The 25597-nt window shown below is 41.0% G+C and overlaps 2 protein-coding genes across 2 annotated transcripts in view; one reads left to right on the top strand and one right to left on the bottom strand.

Annotated features, from left to right (window-relative positions):
• Window positions 1-4007, bottom strand: part of tmem135 (transmembrane protein 135) — a 184337-nt gene extending 180330 nt beyond the window's left edge. The window contains exon 1 of the mRNA XM_003219353.3: window positions 3651-4007. Coding sequence (XP_003219401.1) covers window positions 3651-3791 — 141 coding nt within the window. The 5' untranslated portion in view covers window positions 3792-4007. The remainder of the gene's footprint in view (window positions 1-3650) is intronic.
• Window positions 1-25597, top strand: part of grm5 (glutamate metabotropic receptor 5) — a 1174932-nt gene that overhangs the window by 874938 nt on the left and 274397 nt on the right. The gene's annotated exons all lie outside the window — the stretch shown is intronic.

Below are 25597 nucleotides of genomic sequence, written 5' to 3'. Positions count from 1 at the left end.
GGGGGGGGGTTGAACCCCTAAAAAAACCCTCGCTACAGGCCTGTCTACTCACATTTGCATGTTTTCAAACTGCTAGGTTGGCCTCTGGTGGCACAGTGTGATAAAGTGCTGAGCTGCTGAACTTGCGGACCAAAGGGTCCCAGGTTCAAATCCCGGGAGCGGAATGAGCACCCGCTGTTAGCTCTAGCTGCCAACCTAGCAGTTCGAAAACATGCAAATGTGAGTAAATCAATAGGTACCGCTCCAGCGGGAAGGTAACGGCGCTCCATGCAGTCATGCCGGCCACATGACCTTGGAGGTGTCTACGTACAACGCTGGCTCTTCGGCTTAGAAATGGAGATGAGCACCAACCCCCAGAGTCAGACACGCCTGGACTTAACATCAGGGGAAAACCTTTACCCTTTACTTTAGTACTTAATAAACATAATATTATTATGTTTATTAAGTACTCACCATGGCTCACCCTGCTTAGCTTCCAAGATAAGCTGAGATGGGATCTGGTGTCTTGACCCCAGGCACAAACAGTACAGACTAAAACACCTGACCAATTGATTCTATTGCCCTTGCCAACTCGCTGTTATAACGATCAGCCAGGACATCGACAGGATCGCCAGTCTCCAGAACAGGAAGATCCCCAAGAGACCTCAGAAGTCTATCCGGATCCATCAGCCTCCTGGGGCGGACCATCTTAATGGGTCCACCACCCCTGCGGAGGTTAGAAGCCACGGCGAAACTTAAACAGATCAGATGATGGTCAGACCATGACAATGGAAGAATATTTTGCTCTTCCACTCTGACTGTCCTAAGACTCTTAATCACAACTGCATGCCTTCACTCCCCCGTGTTTGTCCTCCTCAAAAAAAAACCCTCACCATGAGCTCTTCAGCCCATTCTATTCACCACAATTCCCACTCCACTCATCTTCTCATTTCCACCACCTTATATCTACATAAACCCTAGATGGTTCAGGTACAGGCTATTTGGCCAACCGCATCCCGAGGTGTCAGTAGTGACGGGGAGGGTCTTTACACAGTTAAAACTGGTGTGCCAACTGCACCCGTTCCTTGAGAAGTCAAATCTGGCCACTGTGGTCCATGCCTTAGTTACATCCTGTCTGGATTATTGCAACGCACTCTATGTGGGGCTGCCTCTGAAGAATGCTTGGAAACTTCAGCTGGTCCAAACAGATGCAGCCAGATTACTCACTGAGGCTGGCTAAAGGGAGTGAACCCCCCTATTGCAGCAGCTCCATTGGTTGCCAGTCTGTTTATATGCACAATTCAAAGTGCTGGTGATGACCTTTAAAGCCCTAGATGGTTTAGGTCCAGGCTATTTGGATGACCGCAACTAATGCTATCTATTTTAACTGTAATTCTTTTTATATATTATGTTTTATATTGTTTTTGTTCAGTGTCTAATGACGCTAATTGTAAGGCCGCCCTGAGTCCCCCCTCGGGGGTGAGAAGGGCGGGATGTAAATGCTTGTAATAATAAATACAGTCTCACTTATCCAAGACTCGCTTATCCAAGGTTCTGGATTATCCAAGGCATTTTTGTAGTCAATGTTTTCAATATATCATGATATTTTGGTACTAAATTCGTAAATACAGTAATTACAACATAACATTACTGCATATTGAACTACTTTTTCTGTCAAATTTGTTGTATAACATGATGTTTTGGTGCTTAATTTGTAAAATCATAACCTAATTTGATGTTTAATAGGCTTTTCCTTAATCCCTCATTATCCAAGATATTCACTTATCCAAAGTTCTCCTGGCCTGTTTATGTTGGATAAGTGAAACTCTACTATATTATGTTTTATATTGTTTTTGTTCAGTGTCTAATGATGCTAATTGTAAGGCCTCCCTGAGTCCCCCCTCGGGGGTGAGAAGGGCAGGACATAAATGCTTGTAATAATAGTAAAGGTTTTCCCTGACGTTAAGTCCAGTTGTGTCCGACTCTGGGGGTTGGTGCTCATCTCCATTTCTAAGCCGAAGAGCCGGCGTCCGTACCGTAGACACTTCCAAGGTCATGTGGCCGGCATGACTGCATGGAACGCCATTACCTTTCCGCTGGAGCTATTGATCTACTCACAGGGCCGTAGCCAGAAAAAGATTTCTGAACTCCTAGCACACACACACACCCCGCTACAAACCTATCAATATCTGCTTGAGATAGTACCTGGAGGGACTCTTAATGTTTTGGGTCTCATAGACTTAGCATGGGGATTTGGTTAACCAGTTAAAATTCATGAGTAAACCAGGTTTTTTTTATAACCTGAAAAATTTGGGGGGGGGGGGGGTTGAACCCCTAAAAAAACCCTCGCTACAGGCCTGTCTACTCACATTTGCATGTTTTCAAACTGCTAGGTTGGCCTCTGGTGGCACAGTGTGATAAAGTGCTGAGCTGCTGAACTTGCGGACCAAAGGGTCCCAGGTTCAAATCCCGGGAGCGGAATGAGCACCCGCTGTTAGCTCTAGCTGCCAACCTAGCAGTTCGAAAACATGCAAATGTGAGTAAATCAATAGGTACCGCTCCAGCGGGAAGGTAACGGCGCTCCATGCAGTCATGCCGGCCACATGACCTTGGAGGTGTCTACGTACAACGCTGGCTCTTCGGCTTAGAAATGGAGATGAGCACCAACCCCCAGAGTCAGACACGCCTGGACTTAACATCAGGGGAAAACCTTTACCCTTTACTTTAGTACTTAATAAACATAATATTATTATGTTTATTAAGTACTCACCATGGCTCACCCTGCTTAGCTTCCAAGATAAGCTGAGATGGGATCTGGTGTCTTGACCCCAGGCACAAACAGTACAGACTAAAACACCTGACCAATTGATTCTATTGCATATCTAAACTGATTCTTGGTCAGTTAAAAGAACAGACACATTAAATTGGAGATAATTATGGTCCCTGGAGCTAACAGCGGGCGCTCACTCCGCTCTCCGCATTTGAACCTGGGACCTTTCGGTCTGCAAGTTCAGCAGCTCAGCGCTTTAACACACTGAGCCACCGAAGGCTCTGCTTGTAATAATAAATAATACAGTAGTCTCACTTATCCAAGACTCGCTTATCCAACGTTCTGGATTATCCAATGCATTTTGTAGTCAATGTTTTCAATATATTGTGATATTTTGGTGCTAAATTCATAAATACAGTAATTACTACATAGCATTACTGTGTATTGAACTACTTTTTCTGCCAAATTTGTTGTCTAACATGATGTTTTGGTGCTTCGTTTGTAAAATCATAACCTAATTTGATGTTTAATAGGCTTTTACTTAATGCCTCCTTATTATCCAACATATTCGCTTATCCAACATTTTGCCGGCCCGTTTATATTGGATAAGTGAGACTCTACTGTAAATAATAACTGAGAGTGTGGACCAGGGCTCTCATTATTCTCTCTGCATGTTCCCTCATCCCCACTCCACTGACCTTCCTCCCTTCATTCCCAGTGCACAACACTCACCCTCACTCCATAATTTCCCCTCCACTCCCTTGCATCCCTACTCCATTCTCACTGTATTCCACTCCTCATCCCATCCCACTCATCTTCACTCAATCCTGAGAGGAAAGTGGGGGAGGCACACAAGGGGAGTCTCTCTCTCTGCTTCTCTCTCTCTCTCTCTCGCTCTCACCAGGTAGAGGGTGCCGTAGATGCGGAGCGACTCGGCCAGGGCCCCTTGGGTGATGTGCACGAAGGCCCTCCCGCAGTCCGGGTGCCAGGTGTGCCCGATCTCGTAGCAGTTGTGGGGGATGGATTTGCTCAGCGCCGCCATCTTGGAATTTTTTAAAAAAAAAGGAGGAGGAGGGGGGGGGGAGTCAGAGAGAGAGAGACAGAAAGAGAGAGCGCGCGCCGCCGAGGGAGGAGAAAGGTCGCGCGGGGCGGCTCGAGCCGCCGGGGTTACTCGCGGTCAACCTCTAACACCCTCCCTTCCCTCCATCCTCGCTGGTTCACTCGCTCGCGTGAGGCGGCTCGGCCAATCACGACGCGGCTCTCATCCTCAGGCAAGTCATGGAAGGGGCAGAGTGGGTGAGTGGCTGGGAGCAAAGGGGGCGGAGTCGGCGGCGCCGGCGCGAGCCGCAAAAAAAAAAAAAAAAAACCACCACGAGCGCTTCTCCTCCTCCTCCTCCCCTTTGAACCATCCAAGCTGTCAATCAAAGAGGATGGCACTCTTATCCTCTTCCCCCCTCCCTCTCCTTTCAAGCTGTCAATCAAGGAGGATGGAGCTTTGGGATGCTCTTTCTCTCCTCTTTTTTCAGACCACAGGGCTATCAACAACAACAACAACATTATCTGTTATAGACCTGCAAGCCACTCTAAATACTGGGTTGCTGTGAGTTTTCCGGGCTGTATTTATTTATTTATTTATTTACTACATTTATATCCCGCTCTTCTCACCCCGAAGAGGACTCAGAGCGGCTTACAAATCAAATGAACATACAATATATTATTAGCATAGCACAATATAAGTATTAAATTACTATATTGTACTACAGTAGTGTCTCACTTATCCAACATAAACGGGCCGGCAAAACGCTGGATAAGCGAATATGTTGGATAATAAGGAGGGATTAAGGAAAAGCCTATTAAACATCAAATTAGGTTATGATTTTACAAATTAAGCACCAAAACATCATGTTATACAACAAATTTGACAGAAAAAGTAGTTCAATACACAGTAATGCTATATAGTAATTTAGTACCAAAATATCAGGATGTATTGAAAACATTGACTACAAAAATGTGTTGGATAATCCAGAATGTTGGATAAACGAGACTCTACTGTATATCATTATATGGTAATATTATTAGTAATACAGTAGAGTCTCACTTATTCAACTCTCGCTTATCCAATGTTCTGGATTATCCAACTCATTTTTGTAGTCAATGTTTCCAATACATCGTGATATTTTGGTACTAAATTCGTAAATACAGTAATTACTACATAGCATTACTGCGTATTGAACTACTTTTTCTATCAAATTTGTTGTATAACATGATGTTTTGGTGCTTAATTTGTAAAATCATAACCTAATTTGATGTTTAATAGGCTTTTCCTTAATCCCTCCTTATTATCCAAGATATTCGCTTATCCAAGGTTCTGCCGGCCCGTTTAGCTTGGATAAGTGAGACTCTACTGTATCTGTTATATAACTCTAATATGCTGATGTAGTCTACACTCATTCAGGAGAAGACCTAATAATACAATATAATAATATTAATTATTTATTATATATTAAATGTAATATTACTAATAATATTACAATATAATGATATAGTACAATATAGTAATTTAATGCTTATATTGTGCTATGCTAATAATATATTGTATGTTCATTTGATTTGTAAGCTGCTGAGTCCCCTTCGGGGTGAGAAGAGCGGGATACAAATGTAGTAAATAAATAAATACTGAGTTACTGTGAGTTTTCCATGCCGTATGGCCATGTTCCAAAAGCATTCTCTCCTGAACTTTAGCCCACATCTGTGGCAGTCATCCTCAGAGGTTGTGAGGTCTGTTGGAAACTAGGCAAGTGGGGTTTATGTATCTGTGGAAGCTCCAAGGTGGGAGAAAGAACTCTTGTCTGCTTGAGGCAAGTGTGGATGTTGCAATTGGCCACCTTGATTAGCATTGAATAGCCTTGCAGCTTCAAAGTCTGGCTGCTTCCTGCCTAGGGGAGTCCTTTGTTGGGAAGTGATTAGCTGGCCCAGATTGATTCATGTCTGGAATTCCCCTGTTTTCAAATATTTAAGGGCACTGCAGACTAATTCAGCCAAGGAAGTCAGCCATAGCAGAGCACTTGATGAACCAACCTGGACACAGCATATTATCTGGGAACACAGAAATGCTGGACCACTCTCACAACCTGGAAAGTACTATAAGAAAAAAATGGGTTCCCAAGGACTTGAACTAACAAGTGTCCACTAAATGGAATAATAACAATGTACTAAATATCATTAAACATTGTGTTATAAGCAATAAACGAATATAAATTTCAGATAAGTGATTTCAAAAGCCAATCAAAATGTTGCATTCACAGTATGATGAATGATAACCAACTTTCTTGGTTATTTTCTTGTTTCTTCTTCAAAGAAGAGTAGACCTCTGATCCACAACCGGTTTCGACTACTTATAGTCTTTGTCTGGTGGTAGGGAGTGGGGCGAGCTCCCATCTGTCAGCTCCAGCTTCCCATGTGGGGATATGAGAGAAGCCTCCCACAGGATAGTACAACATCCAGGCATCCCCTGAGTATCATCCTTGCAGACGGGCAATTCTCTCACACCAGAAGCGACCTGCAATTTCTCAAGTTGCTCCTGACATGGAAAAAAAATGAAATGTTTTTCCTCTGCCTCCAGTGTGGAATAAGGAATGCACAAGGGAAGCCCCCTCAGACTTGGGCCCCTGCTACACAGCTGTGTAAAATCCACATGGAACTGGATCATATGGCAGTGTGGACTCAGATAACCCTTGTTCAAAACAGATATTGTGGAATATCTTCCTTGATATTCTGGGTTATATGGCTGTGTGGAAGGGCCCTACGTGAAAAAGTGGTGCGCTGAAGACACTGCCTACCAAATGCTTCAAGAATGTGCAGCTTCATGGTTTCATTCTCAGAATTGCACCTATTTGGCTGCAAGCTGAAAAAAATCAACATCAGATAAAAGTCAAAACCAGACACCATCAGATAAAATGCAAAAGGTGGAACCTCCCTACTTTGCAACACAGAGCAGCCTTTCAGCTGAGATGATTTTCATATTCCTAGAAGCCAAGATGACTATGCTGAGGCTAACAAGATATGATTAGCTGGAAAAGACAATAACACTTGAGGTAGAAGGCAATAGGAAAAGAGGAAGATTGCACTACAAATGAATGATTCAGGGCACATCTACACTGACCACGTAGCATGGATTGAAGGTACAGTAGAGTCTCACTTACCCAACACTCACTTATCCAACGTTCTGGATTATCCAACGCATTTTTGTAGTAAGTGTTTTCAATATATCGTAATATTTTGGTGCTAAATTCGTAAATACATTAATTACTACATAGCATTACTGCTTATTGAACTATTATTTCTGTCAAATTTGTTGTATAACATGATGTTTTGGTGCTTAATTTGTAGAATCATAAGCTAATTTGATGTTTAATAGGCTTTTCCTTAAGGCCTCCTTATTATCCAACATATTCGCTTATCCAACGTTCTGCCGGCCCGTTTATGATGGATAAGTGAGACTCTACTGTATCTAGAAGGTGTTCAAATTATAAACAGTGTAAACATATGAATGCACTTCAGAGCACTGCTTCTTAAACTATAGGTCCTGATTCCAAATAAGGTCCCTTAACTCAGTGTTGAAATCTCCAAAATTTGGCAACAGTAAGTGTTTTCTGAAGGTCACCTGGTGGCTGTTTTAGATATTTACACAACTCTGTTAAGCAATATTTACTTTATAGTAGACTGCAGAAGATTCTTGAGCAGTACTTTATAAAAAGGAAAATCAACCTGTGTAGCAAGCCTTGCAAATGCTGGTTTGTTATCAGTATTTTTATATACCTATTTCATGACTATATACCCAGTGTCACATAACAAATTCAAGCAGAAATGGTTGCAAGTGGAAATTTTTAAGAAGCCCTGCTTTAGAGAACTTAAACTGGGATAAACAAAATAGCAAAATAGGGCATGTAATGCACATCTTCACATATAGATATAATAAACTACATTGTATAACAAAACTGATTAAGGTAGGGGTGTGAAACTAATTTTCATTGAGGCCACATCAGCCTTATGGTTGCCTTCAAAGGGCCATAGAATTCTTGGATGGAGAATCTGTGAATACAGAGAGCCAATGATAATCTTTTTACATAATGGTTGGTGCTCTTTAGTTTTGGTTCCCCAGGTGTTATTGAATGACAACTCAAGGAAATGCGAAATATTTGCAAAAGAAAGAAAGAATGAAAGGTGTTTAAATAATTGACATTTCACTTTGGACACAGAATCAGGCATCTTTCCTAAATCACCAAGTCGTGTTGACCAGGTTCTTTCTAACTTAAAGTGTGGCCTAAATATCCACCTGAAGGTGGTATGATGCTGAAATAATAATTTTAGAATAAGGAATCAGCCAGCCTATAGACCAGGGGTGTCAGACACATTTTTATCCAAGGCCACATCAGCCTTATGGTTGCCTTCAAAAGACCACTAAATCTATGGACCGAGAGTCTGTGGAGACAGGGGGGCAACTCTTTTTTTTAAAATATTTGTCAGTGCTCTTTAATTTTGGGTCCCCAGGTGTTATTGAATGACAACTCCCATCACTTTTGATTATCTATCATGCAGGCTGGGGATAATGGGAATACAACCCAACAGCACTTGTAGCTCTGAGGTTGAGGAAAGATTAAAGGCCATTTTCAAGTCAGACATCATATCCACAAGCCTTGTATCTAAATTCACACTCCACTATCCTGCTGAAACAAAACAAACTGTAGCTTTCCAAATGTTACTGTATCACAACTCCCATCAGCTCTAGTCATGATGTCAAAAGATGAGAAATACGTGGGTTATAGTCCAGTATTTGGAAGGTCACATAAAATGAAATGGGAAACCGCATTCGGCCCATAGGGCTTTAGTTTGATATACATGGATTAAGAGATTGGTGCTCCAATGAAGCAGTGATTACTGCAGATCCTGGGACCAGATCAGTGCCAAACTCTATAGTGCATATAAGGACAACTCAGGCCTCAATCTGGTTCCTGCACTTTACATGTGATTGCTATCTGAAAACTGAGATCCAGAAAACAGGGTTCAAATGAATGATCTCCCGATGCCCCTCTGGGAAGCCTCACAAAACATAACCATGGGCACAGGTCACCAGAAACCTCCCTATCAGCTAGCCTACAGGCAAACACAGGCTGAGCAGAATGGATCTGAATATCAACCAACAGCCAATCATTCAGGAAATCCAAAAGCCCACCACCACAGCCCAACTCCTCGTTGTCCCATTTAGGAGAAAACACATAAGGGCCATCCCACCCAAATGGCCCATCAGCAACCACTATCACCATTATCAAAGGCTAACACTCATTTCCTCACCTTGAGAGGGATGGACACCAGCAAGCAACAAATTTAGATTTTCTCCAATAAAGCTTTATTTATTTATTTATTTATTTATTTATTTACAGCATTTATATTCCACCCTTCTCACCCTGAAGGGGACTCAGGGCGGATCACATTACACATATAGGCAAACATTCAATGCCTTTTAACATAGAACAAAGACAAACAAACATAGGCTCCGAGCGGGCCTCGAACTCATGACCTCCTGGTCAGAGTGATTCATTGCAGTTAATTACAGCTGGCTTGCTTTCCCGCCTGCTCCACAGATGATAACAATGAATGTAAAAGGTGGTAACAATGAATGTAAATCAAGCCAATAAAAATGGATTGTAACTTTGAGCCAATCAGAACAAAGTCCATTTTTTCTGAAGAACATAAAATACTGGTAGCCACGAATGGAAGACATTTTAGACCTGGGATTATTTCTTTCCCTTGACATTCTTCCTTAATCAACAAGGCAATAAAATCAACCTCTGAGTCTACCAGGAACAGACTCAAATTTGGGACAACGTGAACATTTGCTTTGCTTCCCCCCAGCTGCTTTCATACTGCATTACTTGATCAGTATGGATGTGGCCCTAGTCAAGGAAGTCACAGCCCTAAGTCTACAATGGGTTGATGATAAGCAGGATGACTCTCATTCATAGGATCACCATAAGTTGAAGTCAACAGCAGTTAACAAGAACATTCAAATGTTGTATAAGTCTCTATTGATCAATTTGTTGTTTGTTGCTGTTTTTCCCCATCAACTTGACTTCAACATATGACAAACCTATGGATGAAAAACATCCAAGATTTTGGGTCATCTGTTGCCCTGGTCTTGCAAACTTAAGGCTATGGCTTCCTTGATCAAGTCAATCCTCATTCCTTATGGTCTTCCTAATTTCCTAAAGCCTTCAATTCTACCAAACATTAGTGTCATTTCCAGGAAGTCGCTTTATCACATGATATGTCCAAAGCACAACAGCCTCAGTCTAGTCATCATGGGTTTTAGTGAGAGTTCATGCTTGAGAACAGTTTGCTTGTGTGTGTGTTTTCACTAGCCCATAGTATCCAAAGGATAACAAGTTTATTCAGTATGAAGAAGAGAGTATCATTGGCTTGGGTTGCTGTGAGTCTTTCAGGATGTATGGCCATGTTCCAGAAGCTTTCTCTCCTGATGGTTTCGCTCACATCTGTGGCAGGCATCCTCAGAGGTTGTGGCACAGATGTGGGTGAAATGTCAGGAGAGAAAGCTTCTGGAACATGGCCATAAAGACTCACAGCAATCCAGTGTTTCCGGCCATGAAAGCCTTCGACAATGCATATCATTGGCTTGTTTGTACTTAAGATGTGGTGTCGCAGCATAAGTGCCTGAATTCTGGGAACTTTTAAATACAGCATTCCAGCCTGCTCTCTGAATTTCCTCTGGATTATAGCATTAAGCTGTGAAGACCTTTCACATTATTGGAAGTCAGTCATTTTCTTTTAATGGCATGTGACTCTATATGTTATTTGTTCTTTCCCCTCCCTTTCAAAAGTAGAACATGATCTCAAAATACTCTTGTGTCTACTGATATTTCAAGGTAAGGGAATTAGCTGGAGCCATTCCCATTTTCCAGATGTCATTTTTCCAAAATAAATAAGGGGTGAATTGTTATGCACAGCCATATCCTGCAGTTATTTTTTTTTTTAGAAAACTGGATTATTTCCAACAATAAATGTGTATCCTTTCTTACAAAGATATTCTGATGATTTCTCTCCCTCTCTGTTCAACATAACTTTTTCCACTTCTGAACATTTGTACAATATCTTCCCTGCCCCTCATAACAAGACTTTGTGGAATAATTCAAAAGATTATACATAATTATATCACTCCTTTTCTACATAATAGAAGAAACATGGAACCAAACAACTCTCTTACTCAGAAGCAAGTTAGCATTTCTTCGTATAGATAGCTGTCCTTTAGCACTCAATACAAAATGTTGAAAATTGTGGCAGAAGAATTAACTGTAGAATTAATGCAGTTTGATACCACTTTAACTGTCATGGCTCATTGCTATGGAATCTTGGAATTTATAGTTTGGTGGGGTAGAAGCACTCTGGTAGAGAAGGCTAAAGACCTTGTAAAACTACAACTCCCATGTTTTCATAGCATTGAGCCATGGCAGCTAAAGTGGTATCAAGCTGTATTAATTATACAGTGCAAATTTCCTCAAAGTCATCAACTAGTATTCTGCTTATTGCTTAGAAAGTTACTTCAACAAGGTAATAGAGTTCAGTTATAGTTTCAAGCAAAATATAGGTGTTTTGTAAAAGAGCTTTTTAACAGTAATATCTAATATTTGTGATTCTCAAAACATATAAAATAATTCCCTCTAGTTACATTTTTAAAGTCTGAATACTGCAATCTATACTGTTAAATGCATGTAATTTGGCATGATATTAACAGCCATGCTCAATGGTATGGAATCCTGGGAGCTGTAGTTTGGTGAGGATCTAGCACTCTTCAGCAGAGAAAGCTAAAGCTGTTGTAAAACTACAACTTCCATGATTCCATAGCATTGAGCCATGGCAGTTAAAGTGCAGTCAAGCTGCATTCATTCTACAGTGTAGATGCACCTTGTGTCTTCATTATTGGAACTCAGTACAACTCACATAGCTAATTATTTGTAAATGGCTTCTTATGCTGTAGTTCTGTCTCCTCAGAAGCAAACTTGTATTTGGTTAATGGGGTTATTTAAAAAAGACCCTCCCCATAAATGTACAGCAGAATAACTTATTAGCAGCAGCGTGACCCAGCACCAATAGCCAAAAGTGTCACCTTGCCGTGGTGAGGGGGCTTGCGTGTTCCGATGAACCTGTGGGCACAACCACTGGAGTGATGCACTCCCAGGAGTGGCCGCAGGGGAGGTTCCAGACCAAGCACAATCCGAAGACCCAAACTCCTCAACGGCGGAGCAGGCGGAGGATAACATGGTACATGTTACAACGGCTGTGAAGGCGGAAGAAGGCTGCAACAGAGAAGCCACTTTCGTTGTGTTAACCACACCACTGCTGGAACCTCACTCTGTGAAGACTGTGTGTTCACCGGCCGTGCACCGATCTCCACACATTAAAAAAAAAACCACGCACAGGCGTCTTCCAACAAAAATAAAAACAAACCTAAGAAGAGAGAAGAGCCAAAAGTGATAAAAAGAACAAAAACACACAGACCAATGTTAGCTTTATCAGAGTAATTGCAGCGCAGCAGTAGTTGGATGGAATCAGTGGAACGCAGAACGAAGAGACACCCAGAGACTTTAGTAAAACTATATACAAGTTTTACTGTAAGCAGTAATAATCAAGAAAAACAGACTTGCAGACAAACACAGGACTCTAGGCAGACAGGACTCGACACAGAACTGAACTGAACAGAACTGATGCAATCAGTAATGCATACACACACTTGTTGTCAGAGCGCGTTTTGGATAAGCACACATGCAGCAGAAGACCCACGTAGAAGCACTGGAACCAGTAACGAGGCTTGAGACTTCAGCTATCTATAAAAAGGTTTACTTACAAACGGAAATCTCTCACAAGACGATATACATACAGACAGAGTGCAGAGAGCAGATAACCAGAGAGAGAATACAGGAAGCAGAAGGCTATATATAAACACCTCTTCTGTCTGATGCAACACTCAGTTAACTCTTTACACACTTGCATAGTGGACAGCAGACAGTGCATGATGCAATCCCCAGCTCACATTGCATCACTATAACTCAATTACATTTAAACAAAACTCTATATACAATCACTCCCACTTCAACACTTGTGTCTGGACACTCTCCAGTTCCAGCCACACATCAAGGACATCACAGCTTTTTAGTAATTAACTCTTTACAGACTATAGTACACTCTGGATGATGCAATCAGTATGCAATACAAGCAAGACACAAATTTCATTTAAACACTATCAATACACAAATCCCACATTAACAAGCTCTTCCTTAGGAGGCTTTTCTTTGTAGCAAAATAATATGGTTGAACTATTTACAAAAATAAAGTTTCCATAACACAAATAAAATTTGCTTCCATGTTGGGCTTCTTTCTCATGCAGATAAACAGCTTCGCTCTCACAGAGCCTCCTCTCACACTGAACTTACACAGGAGCTTCACACACAGTAGACCTTCAACCTGGGCCTTCTCTCACCAAAACTTCTCACACCAGGCCTTCTCACACTGAGCCCTATCTCACACTGAGACCTACCCTGTTTCCCTGAAAATAAGACATCCCCTGAAAATAAGACCTATTAGAGGTTTTGCTGAATTGCTAAATATAAGGCCTCCCCTGAAAGTAAGACCTAGCAAAGTTTTTGTTTGGAAGCATGCCCACCAAACAGAACACCAGAGCATGCAGGATTGGTCAATGTACGTACAATAGATTGTTGTACATTGAAATAATGATAGTAATAAGAAATTCTTGATAGGATTCACAGTTTGTCTGGTTATACTAGTTTGTGATGACAACCACTGTACAGTATATAATAAATGTTCATTTTTTGTTCAACAATAAATGTGAATTCTTCTTCATGGAAAAATAAGACATCCCCTGAAAATAAGACCTAGTGCATCTTTGGGAGCAAAAATTAATATAAGACACTGTCTTATTTTTGGGGAAACACAGTACTAAGCCTATAGGCACACCTGCCTATAATGAACTACAGCTTTTGTTGAGCCATTGCATCCATTTAACCCTTTTAGTACTTGACTCACATTTTGTAATTAAAAATACCTAGTTAATTTTTTTATATTGCTGACATTTTGTCCCATTGATTATAACAGCAGAGGGCTCTATTCTCTGGCATTACACTATAATTTGGTGTTGTGAATGTGTGGCACCAACGATATCCGAGTATATTTATACATTATCCTGTTTCCTTGTAGTTTGTTTGGTTTGATTTTGTCTATGAGTGCATAGTAAGGATTGATTTAATGATTTAATTGACCGTATAATCTTCCAGGTGCATTCCACCTTCTTCATTATCCTGTATCCCACTTCCTTGTTCTGCCCCATCATCCCAGCTTTGAATAATCCCCTAGCCCAAACTGGTTGGTTTGGTTACTTTTTTAAAAGCCCAATATTTTACTTCATGTCTCAGGCTGGATCTACACTGCCACATTATGCAGCTTGGAACTGCATTATATGGGTCTACACTGAGCATATAACACAAACACAATGCTTTATGGTGTCCTTCATTTTAATAAATTCCCATGCTCTCCATTAATCTTGTTGTCCCGCAAAAGGACAATGGGTTTGTATCCAATTACCATATGGTAGTTGAGCTGTTGAACTTGCAGACCAAAAGGTCGCAGGTTCAAATCCCGGGAGCGGAGTGAACACCCGCTGTTAGCTCCAGCTTCTGCCAACCTAGCAGTTCGAAAACATGCCAATGTGAGTAGATCAATAAGTACTGCTCCGGTGGGAAGGTAATGGCGCTCCATGCAGTCATGCCTGCCACATGACCTTGGAGGTGTCTACGGACAACGCCGGCTCTTCGGCTTAGAAATGGAGATGAGCACCAACCCCCAGAGTCAGTCACGACTGGACTTGACGTCAGGGGAAACTTTTACCTTTAGTATAACTGGGGATAACACTAACAGAACTACATTTTCCGAAAGTGTGTCAAGATATATTAACGTCTCCTAAAGCAATAGCTTTCACTAGATACTACAATAGTTGCTAGACAAGGACTTGGTATTATTCCATGCCCAGACCCAAACAGATACTAATCAACCATTGCATCATATGGGACCCCCCCCCCCCAAATGATCAACCCCATAGTTTGTGGCTCCATAAGGATGAATTAGGAAGACCACATTGACTATTCTTAGTTTCAGACTATCTTTATATTGAGCCCCCTGGAATGATACACATGCACCATACACACCTCAGACCTCAGAGGATTAACATATTAGATGGCATACATCCTTCTCCCTCTCGGAGTCTCCATTGAAATAATCAAACTCTGAACATCCTTTTGATTTACTGACTGGAACCCATTGTATTGACCAGAGCAGAGATATCAAAAACCCATTCTCCTGCCCCACCACATTCTTTTTTGCTCATGCCAGAAGTGACTTTGTGCCATGTGATGGCCTCCATGGGACTGAGAAAAGACTGCATGGGATGAGGATAGAATTGACATTGTGCATTCAGGCTCTTTCTGACTTACAATGATCCTAAGGCAATCCTTTCATAGGGTTTTCTTGGCAAGATTTGTTTGCCATTGCCTTCCTCTAAGGCTGAGAGAATGTGACTTGGGCAAAGTCATCTAATGATTGTCCATGGCTGAACGAGTCTTTAAACCCTGGTCTTAAGAATTTTAGTCCAACGCTCAAACCACACTGTTTATTATGTGACATGATAGCTACCGGTTTCTTTAAACACCCAAGGCAATGACATGTTAAAAATTGAATAAACTTATTTTCTGCTGCTCCAAAGGCCAGAAAATTAACCAATGGATTCAAATTACAAGGAAAGAGATTCCACCTAAACATGAGAACTTTTTTAGTGTATGAGATATTTGACAGTGGAGTACAATGCCTGGAGGGTAGCAGGCCATTTTTTATTTTTAAACAGAGATTAGATGGGCATTTTCAGGAGTGAGATGTAATTATTGGAGTATCTTTGCAAGCCTTCTCTTCTAAATAGTGCTGTTGCTTCACCAAACTATAAATCCCAATAGTCCATTGCATTGAGTCATTGCAATTAATAGTTGTGTCAAACTGAACTAACTTTACAGTGTAGATGCATCCTACAACTACAGTCTAATATGCAGCACATTTAATAAACTCGGTGAACAAAATCCCAGTTCCTCAGTGTTCATTTGTGCAATTTTCCCAGGCTTCAAAAAAATTAAAAAGATCCCCCAGAGATGTGTTTACGAGGCCAAAGTAACCAAGGAACTGGCTATCTGGCAATGGCTCCTCCATACGGGGCCTAAGTTACCGGTTCCCATATTGTTTTGGCCGGAAAGTTGCTCCCTGAAGAGTTTTCCTGTGAGAAATATTAAAAACAAACACTGAAATTTATGCACACCATCAATATTATTCATCGCCTTCCTGGGCAGGCTTACAAAATGTTTTGACAGACAAGTGATATAAATAGAGTTCCCTTCCAAATAAGAGATTGTTCAGTATTCTAAGATGTATCAACACAAATAACAACAGACAAACGCTGAATGTTCTTGTTTACCATTAAAATATTTTGTGAAATACACAATACCATGATGAATGTATGAATGCTTCCCTGAACACAAAGTTAATATTGAACGCAGTGGATAAAACTAAGGCCAAAACTAAGGCCAAGATAGGGAAGCTAATTGGAAACAATTTGTAATCTTATTAGATTACATTTATATTAGCAATAAAATAACTCTGTAACATTTGTGTTAGGTTGCGACTCACATGTACATTTAATGTCTGTGATAAACACTTTAGTAATGGAGCTGAAAAATACCCATGAGATCTACATACATACACCATCCCTGTTTTGAAATTAGAAAAAAAACTGCATTAATGTTGGTCAAACTCATTTCTCAACCTCTGTGCCAAAAGTTTATTCTTACTTTCTCTTTTCTCATTTTCACTCCCTATAATATAACAACAGCAACAGCAACAACAACAACAACAATAACAACAAATGTATTACCAGCCTCTCCTTACGACTAGAGCCAGGGTGCAACTTTGTTCAAACAAGAGTTAAAACACTACTAAAACACATATAACAAGATGTGAAGTACGTTTTTATCACGTACTTACTTATTTAGACAAAATGGCGGTATAGCCATTATTGTAGCATTGAAATGTTTCATTTATGTTTTGTATATTCTTATTATTATCATTATCATTATTGTACAAAACATAAAGAAATATTTCAATGCTATAATAATGGCTAATCCAGCCACTCTGTCTAAATTTAATTTTAAAAATACTATAGCTCCGATTAGGAAATAATAATAATAATAATAATAATAATAATAATAATAATAATAATTGACAAAATTACGATCTGCCAACTGCAAAAGGCCACCCTGCTGGGATCTGCACATCACACAGTCCTAGACACTTGGGAAGTGTTCGACTTGTGGTTTTGTGAAACGAAATCCAGCATGTCTATCTTGTTTGCTGTGTCATACAATGTCGTTGTGTCAATAATAATAATAATAATAATAATAATAATAATAATAATAATTTATTACCTGCCCCTCTCCATGCTTTAAGGCAGGGAGCAACATGATAAAACAGAACACTATTAAAATACACATAACAAGTATGCACCTTATACACATAGCCTGAAGGTCATTTTTTGCATAGCGTCTTTAATACCGTTGTGCAGGAGACAGCATTTGTGTGCACTGAACCACAAAGCAAATCACTTGGTCCTCTAGTGCAACCCTATGAGGTCACCCTCCTGCAGAAGTTAGTTGACCACAGAGTCATGCTGGAAGAGCTGGAGATGCCTAGAGAGAAGTTCTTGCAGGTTAAAACAATAGGATTTTTATTGGTATTTTTCCATATCCCCAGCAAATGTGGAGGGCTATCTGTATTTCAGGTTTTGGAATTCATAGAATGGGTGCTTAAACTGTATTATACAGCTTGTTTGGCATGGCCCATTGACCAAAATGTTGTTTAATGCTGAAAACTGAAAAGTTCTAGTCAGACTGCATTGCCTCCCAGATGCCCTGGAGCAAGCGTTCCTCTGTAACTCTGCTGATGTCAGTTGTATGTGAATCAACAACCTTAGAGAAAAGAGCTGTAAACTTTCACTGCTGTGCTCTAGGTGCTTTGCGCTGCTCCAGTGATGCAGAGCAGCCATAAAACCCAGCTGAACAAGCTGGTTACAGGGGCTTAAAGGCTGCTTTGTTTCCTCCAAATGACCAGAGTGTACCTGTGAATTTCAAGTGAGTTCTTTGCATGCATCCAAGAGCGAAACCATGCAAATTCACAACTTATGCCCAGTTAAAGCATGGTTTATATTAACTCACATGGAAAGACTAGTAGCTTGATGCCTTTGAACACAACCAGGTGTTATTCTATTCTCTTGGGAAACTTTTCACACCTTTTAGGCATAGACCCAATCGATAAATCAACACAAGCACAGGTTGTCAGTATTTTTAACAAGTCCCGGACTTACACTTTTAATAGCAGGCCCTGCAACATTTCACAAATGAAAACAGAATCAAGTGGGGCCCAGCAACATCCAGGTGAGGTCAAGGTGGCAAAAGTTACTAACGAGGATGAACACATAAGCTCAGAGAGGCTGCGAAAATTCGCTTTTGCCTGAGTCTATTGGGAAGAGCAAGATTCGTCCCTACTCCACACTCTCCTTTTCTCTCTCCTTTCAGTAAACTGAGGGTGCTTCCAGACAGTGCCAAAATGAGTGTTTTGTGTGTTTTAAAGCTGAGGCAAAAAAATCCAGGACCTGACAGCAGGTCCACACACAGACCTGTCAGTCCCAAGAAATGATCCATCACTGTCTTCACAACCTTTCTTTGTAGCGGATCAAAATGGAGGGGGGGGGGGTGGGGAACATCCAGCGGACGGGGTTTTTTTTAGAAAAATTCACTCCATTATACGCTAGACCTCATATGCACACATGCAAATATCTTAATGTACACAAAAACTCTCTTCACCCAATTGCTAATTCAAGCTTTGTTTAATATTATAACGTTTAAAAGAAAGAGTTTGAAACAGTTCTAATTGCTTTCCATTGTGCTTCCCTTGAGCCACCTATGTGCCCGTGGCTCTATGTTATGACAGCCCGATCAGCCGATCAGCTGTTTCGGGCTTTTAAAATGTGCACATGTGCTGGAGCAGTTCACACAGGGGAAAGGGAAGAAAAGCATGTGTTTTGCATGACTGCAGGAATATACAGTCATGTGAAGGTGTGCATTTTTCAGGCGGAATCAGGTTTTAAGTGTACCTTTTTCACACATGCTTTTCAGCTGTTAACCCAATTCTGCCAGCACTTTGACGAAAAGTCATTTAATCATCACCCCCCTTTTAACCCCATTACTTCCGGATTTTTAGCCATGTGTAGAAGGGCCCTGAATGCTAACTACTTTTACATTTTCAATTCTGTTTGCAACCATTCAAGTGAGCTAAGGACAAAGGGTGAAAAAGATGAGGAGGAAAGAGAAACAGGGGGCACATCTACACAGACTACTTAGTGCAACGGACCACCAGGACAGCTCTGTGGTGGTTAAAAAACACATGAAGCCTATCTGGGTTAATGCGGTTTAAAGCTGACTAACACAGCCATGAACCATGTAAACCAAAGTAGTGGGCTTCTCTGAACTCCACCCCAGAATCAGGAGCAAACAGCTACTTTGGGCACATGTAAACTGTTGGGTCAATTCTGAGCCAGAACTGGTCATAATCGTTCACGTAGTGATCTTGTGTTCCCTGTGCTGGTTTGGTGCCACTAGAGCAACGGTTCTAGGGCCACGAGACCTAAAATAAGGTTCACGAGACATGTGGGGGAAATTGGCACCGGGGCCAGATCCTGGGGTTATTTGGGGTGCTGATTCAGAAAATTGCATTAGATAGACCACATCAGCTTTAGATTATTAAATATGGTTTTCTGTGGGTTAGCAGATGGCAAGTACTGGATGGCATATGTTCCATATCAGAAACTAAAGCTGATGTAGTATATCCAATGCAATTTTCTGAATCAGCACCCCAAATAACCAAACTGAATCTAAAGTTGACCAAAAACTGATTCGTAACGGTTTTGGTACTAAATATTAGAGAGTGGTTCCTGGTTAAATGGCCCCAATCAAAGTGCTCCCTGTTCAAGCAGTCCCTAGTCAAAGTGGTTCCTGGTTAAAAAAAAGTTGGGAACCACCGCACTAGAGACTCAGGACTTCCCTTGCCTCAGCAGTAACCAGGAATAGTGGTGATGTAGACCATCCCAGGGTCACTCTGTCATTCACCATGCTGTATTGGCCAAGGAAATAAGTGCCAAACCACCCCATTACATTTTAAAAGCAGCTGATATTTCAGGACAACAGAGAATTTATCTGTGTTGTCGAAGGCTTTCATGGACAGAATCACTGAGTTGTTTTGAGTTTTCCAGGTTGTATAGCCATGTTCCAGAAGCATTCTCTCCTGACTCACATCTATGGCAGGCATCCTCAGAGGCTGAGGGGTTGAGCTTAGAAAACCCACAACAACCCAATAATGTATCTGTATGTTAGAATATACCCCATACTTAACAATTTTTTTTTTCGTGTCAGGAGCAACCGGAGTTGCTTCTGGAGTGAGAGAATTGGCCGTCTGCAAGGACGTTGCCCAGGGGACGCCCGGATGTTTTGATGTTTTACCATCCTTGTGGGAGGCTTCTCTCATGTCCCTGCATGGAGCTGGAGCTGATAGAGGGAGCTCATCCACGCTCTCCCCGGGTGGGATTCGAACCTGGCAGCTTTCAGGTCAGCAACCCAACCTTCAAGTCGCGAGGTTTTTATCCCCTAGGCCACCGGGGGCTCCTATACTTAACACTTAATACTTAAAACTCTTAATACTTATGGCTGCAAGACATCAGAGCACGAATTTTAGTTGACAAAACTGATGTCATGCTGAATATTGTAATTGACAAAAGAGTTAGAGCAACTGACTGCTTTTCAGAATACTGTAAGGTCAGCCAGGTATTAGAAAACATCTCCTATCAATATTTTCTTTCTAATCTACTTTTTATGGCACGAGCTGCTATAAGGCTCATAAGAACAGCCCAGTTTTTGAAAGTACAATTTTAAATGTAAAAGAACAGTTTAAAAAACTGATTTAGTTTCATATACTTCCATGTACGAGAAACTGATATTACTCTCTTAACTCCACAATCCTTGGGGAGGATCCAGCTAAAATAGACCTTGTAAATCTTACCAATTTACAAGCATATGTTTAATACTCTTCCGTTGAAAGAAGGAAGCCTGTAACTGCTTAATGTGGGCAGGATCATGCTCCCTGTGAAAATAATAGATCATGACCAAAATATTGTTCTTTGTACAGTCATTTAACCCAAGACGAAACAGATGTGAATCAAAATCCTTTGGTAAAACTAGGGATTCTTTTTGGCATGTAGCATAGCATACGGAGCTAACTTTTCAAAGGGGAATAACATCCAGAACATGATCAATCCACTATTTCAAAAGTTATGGACTCATCTGGTATTTTGGAATGAAATGTCCACCCAAACAAGGCATAGCTTTACAATAACTGGCAGACTGTCAAATTAGAAAAGCAAGCTGTTTTGGGAGAGATCTGCAAGCACAATTGAAGGAGAAATCACTCTGCAGAGAATGATGTTTTAGCATTCTCCAAAGAGCAGGAGGGGAAGATCAATCACGGGAATTGGAACAAGCCTAGTCCAAACAACCAAACTGAAGCAAGTAATAGTTAATGGTAATATTATGTCTGTTAGTGTACTTTTAGAGACGTCTCCCAGCTGTGTCAGAGAAGCCTGTTTTATCAATCACAGAAACAGCGCCAAGCAAAAGAGGATTTTAGGAGGCGTTTTCCCCAATCAGGTGCCCTCCAGGTATATGAAGTCTTGTGGAAGTTCTAGGGTGCATCTTAGGATTGATGCAGTTTGGCACCACTTTAATAGCCTTGGCGCTATGCTAAGGAATCATGGGAGTTGTCATTTGCAGCTCCTACTGTGTTTCCCCGAAAATAAGACAGTGTCTTATATTAATTTTTGCTCCCAAAGAGGTGCTAGGTCTTATTTTCAGGGGATGTCTTATTTTTCCATGAAGAAGAATTCACATTTATTGTTGAACAAAAAAATTGACATTTATTATATACTGTACAGTAGCTGTCATCACAAACCAGCATAACCAGACAAACTGTGAATCCTATCAAGAATTTCTTGTTACTACCATTATTTCCATGTACAATTGGTATGTATATTTACCAATCCTGCATGCTCTGGTGTTCTGTTTGGCAGGAGCTGGGCATGCTTCCAAACAAAAACTTTGCTAGGTCTTACTTTCGGGGGAGGCCTTATATTTAGCAATTCAGCAAAACTTCTGCTAGGTCTTATTTTTTGGGGATGTCTTATTTTCAGGGAAACAGGGTATGATTCCATAGCATTGACATGGCATTTAAAGCAATATCAAACTGCATTAATTCTATAGTGCAGATGCACCCCTTGGTCCCACGCCCTCCAACATTTCGCAGATGAAAAGTGGGACATATATAGCCAAGCACCATCAGAGAGCAATGAAGATAACAAAGGCTATAAATGAGGAAGAAAACATAAGCAAAAAGAGGCTGCAGCAGTTTGCTTTTGCCTGAAGCTATAGAAAAGGGCAACATTTGTTTGTTTGTTTGTTTGTTTGTTTAGTTATTTACAGTATTTATACTCCGCCCTTCTCCCCTGAAGGGGACTCACATATGCACATATACATAATGCACATATACATGGCAAACATTCAATGCCATTAGACATATGACATATAGACAGACGCAGAGGCAAATTAACATTTTCCAGCTTCCAGCTTTATGGGGGTATGCTTGATTCTGGCCACAGGGGGAGCTGTCACTTCTTTGTCCACATGTGACACCGAGTCTTTGATGGAGTACTTCCTCATTCCTGCTGAAAGTTTTTATGGTGTCGTAAATTAGTTAAATTGGCCTCCCTGCATAAAGCGGTACCTAAATTTTCTACTCAACAGATGCAACTGTCTTTTGAGCTGCTTAGGTCAACAGTGAGCTAGGCTATTAAAGATCGGGAGCTGAATCCGACCCAGGCTGGCTTTGAACTGATGACCTCTCGAACTCATGACATTTCATCTTTGTCCCCTTTGCTCCCTGCTGAGTTGCGTGCAATCTGTGTTTGCATTTTGAACTACATTTGCAGCAACTGAAGCAAACTCAGAACAAAAGGGGAAGGAAGGAAAAGTCTGAAACCAGGACATTTTGAAGCATCTAAAAAAGTGAGGTAGCAGAGGATTAATCAGGACAGTCTCTGCAAAATCCTAATAGTAGAGTTTGTCTCCACACTCAGCCATGGAAACAACCATGGACCTTGGGTAAGTCACACTCTCTCAACCATAGTGAAAGGCCAAAGCAAATCCCCATGATAAGATTTGCTTTAGAGTTGCCACAAGTTATAATGCATACATATATGGTTTAAGGAACCCCTTTTTAGCATGGCTGCTCTTTATTTGTTTTTTACAAGCCCTATTCTCCAGCCATTGATAACAGCTTGACATGCAGAAATTAAACAGGCCACGTCTTTTCAACCCCTTATCTCTAAGATAGAAAAGGCTTTAACCTGTATAATTTCTAAGTGACAGTTATAGGAACTGAACCAATAAAAGAGGGAAAGGAATGTTTTGGCATGTTTATCCTTGTCTTATTTCACTTATCTGCCATCTCTCACTTTCCTGACATTAATTTGTTTAGTCCATTGATCAGAGGTGGGCAAATTCCAGATAGATGCAGGAGCCAATTTTGTAGAACAGCCTTGCAAAAATGGGAATTTCATAGATGAAAAGAACATTCAGGCCAGCAAGATCAGAGTGTGGTCAAGATGGCAAAAGATATTAATGAGGAAAAACACGTAAAGTAGGAGAGGCTACAGTAGCTTTCTTTGGGTGAGCCTACTAGGAATGGTTAGATTTCACCCCTCCTCTTCTCTCTCGGCACCAAATTAACAAAGTGGGAATATTTTTTGCACTTTGAACTCAGGGTGCCTCTACACTGTAGAACTAATGCAGTTTCACACCACTTAACTGCCATGGTTCAATGGTGCAGAGTCATAGGAACTGCAGTTTTAGAAGGTCTTTCACCTTCTCTGCCAAAGTAGTTTCATGATTCCATAGCATCATTTTTGCCCTCCTATAGCTAAAGAGGAATGAATGATACACAATGTGTATCTTTCCAAATTAGTAATTTTACCAAGTTTTATTCTTGATGCTATTGATCTTCAAGAACCATCAGATGTTTTGATGTTTTTACCATCCTTGTGGAAGGCTTCTCTCATGTCCCCGCACGGAGAGCTGGAGCTGACATAGGGAGCTCATCCACACTCTCCGGGGATTCGAACCAGCAACCTTCAGGTCAGCAACCCAATCCTCAGGTAAGCAATCCTGCCGGCCCAAGGGTTTAACCCATTGCACCACCAGGGGCTACAAATGAACATACAAAATGTAAGTTATAAAGTCCACTGACACATACATGTTCACGGGTGACTGTTTAGTGCATTGTCTGCAAGTCCAGCATGCATTGGCAAGAACATGTGCATGTAAAGACTTGTTTACAATACAATACTATAAATAGGCAACATGTATGAAATCTAGATTGTTTTTGAATAGTGTGACAAGCAGTTAATAACAATGCAAGTGCAGGGTTGTTGTATGTTTTCCGGGCTGTATGCAAGTGCAATTAGTATCTAAAAATTCGAATTCATGTTACTGACAAAAATAGAACTTGAACATTAATAAATTGATAGCAGTTGCGCCAGGTTTATTTTTCTCATTTAGGATTATTATTAATGGGGTTGTTGTATGTTTTCCGGACTGATTATTATTAATGTTATTCATTATTTTATTTCAGTGTTATATTTCGTCATCTTAACTTACTGTGTGTAATGCAAATGTTCCTATGGTTGATTTTAACAAACAATTTTATAATTTCAAGCTTCAAGGTGTCTAATTTACAACAGTGCTTTTCTTTACCATGTGGTAGGATGTAGGTAGAAACATACAGACATAAATAATGCAAATTTGTCACTGCATATTTCTGCTTGCTTGCTTAAAGAAGGTAGATTTCCATAGGGTGCTCAGTAAAAAAAATTTCTGAAAGGGGAGGAGTAGGCCAAGTAAGTTTGGGAACCTCTGTTCAAGAGGATCCAATTCTGGGGAAAATTGCTGTTTTGGACTTCCAGAAAGCCCCAGCCAACACAGCCACCAGCTGGGAAATTTGGGGACTTTGTGTCCCAAAATAATTAAAAAAATAAAAATAAAAGCATTCCAAGCTCTGCAAAGCATAACTACCAAAAGGCAGCTCAAAATCTCCAGCGGATGCTTCCCGTGGCACGGCCATGGGCATTATCACCTGCTTAGTGCCTTTAGATCAAAGTGCTGTAGAAGCCACAGGAGCTGGGAATAGTAAATAAATTTGGCAACTCTACAGGTAAGTAGGCTTCGGGCGGCAAGCTTTTGAAGTTATTATAGTGGAGTAGGAGGTTGTGTGAATCTCAGCAACCTAATCCAACCTTTGAGCTCCTTCAGCTGTGGAGAGGAAGGGCCGCCGCTCTCCACACAGACAGGGTCTCCTGCCGGTTTCTTTCCAAGTTGAAGGGCAATCGCTTCTCCATCATGCTCCAGTTGATCCTGCCAGAAGGCATCTCCTGTGTGGGTCATTATCTGCATAGCAAAAGCATTAAATCATTTCCTGCCCCAAAGCTCACTTGCTGTCTGGGCCTCAAGGTGGGAAGAGTTC

The sequence above is a fragment of the Anolis carolinensis genome, chromosome 3 (genome assembly GCF_035594765.1).
Source record: "Anolis carolinensis isolate JA03-04 chromosome 3, rAnoCar3.1.pri, whole genome shotgun sequence".
In the NCBI taxonomy this organism is placed as follows: Eukaryota; Metazoa; Chordata; class Lepidosauria; order Squamata; family Dactyloidae; genus Anolis; species Anolis carolinensis.
The sequence above is the reverse complement of the archived record's forward strand: the minus strand, read 5'-3'. Positions and strand labels throughout refer to the sequence as shown.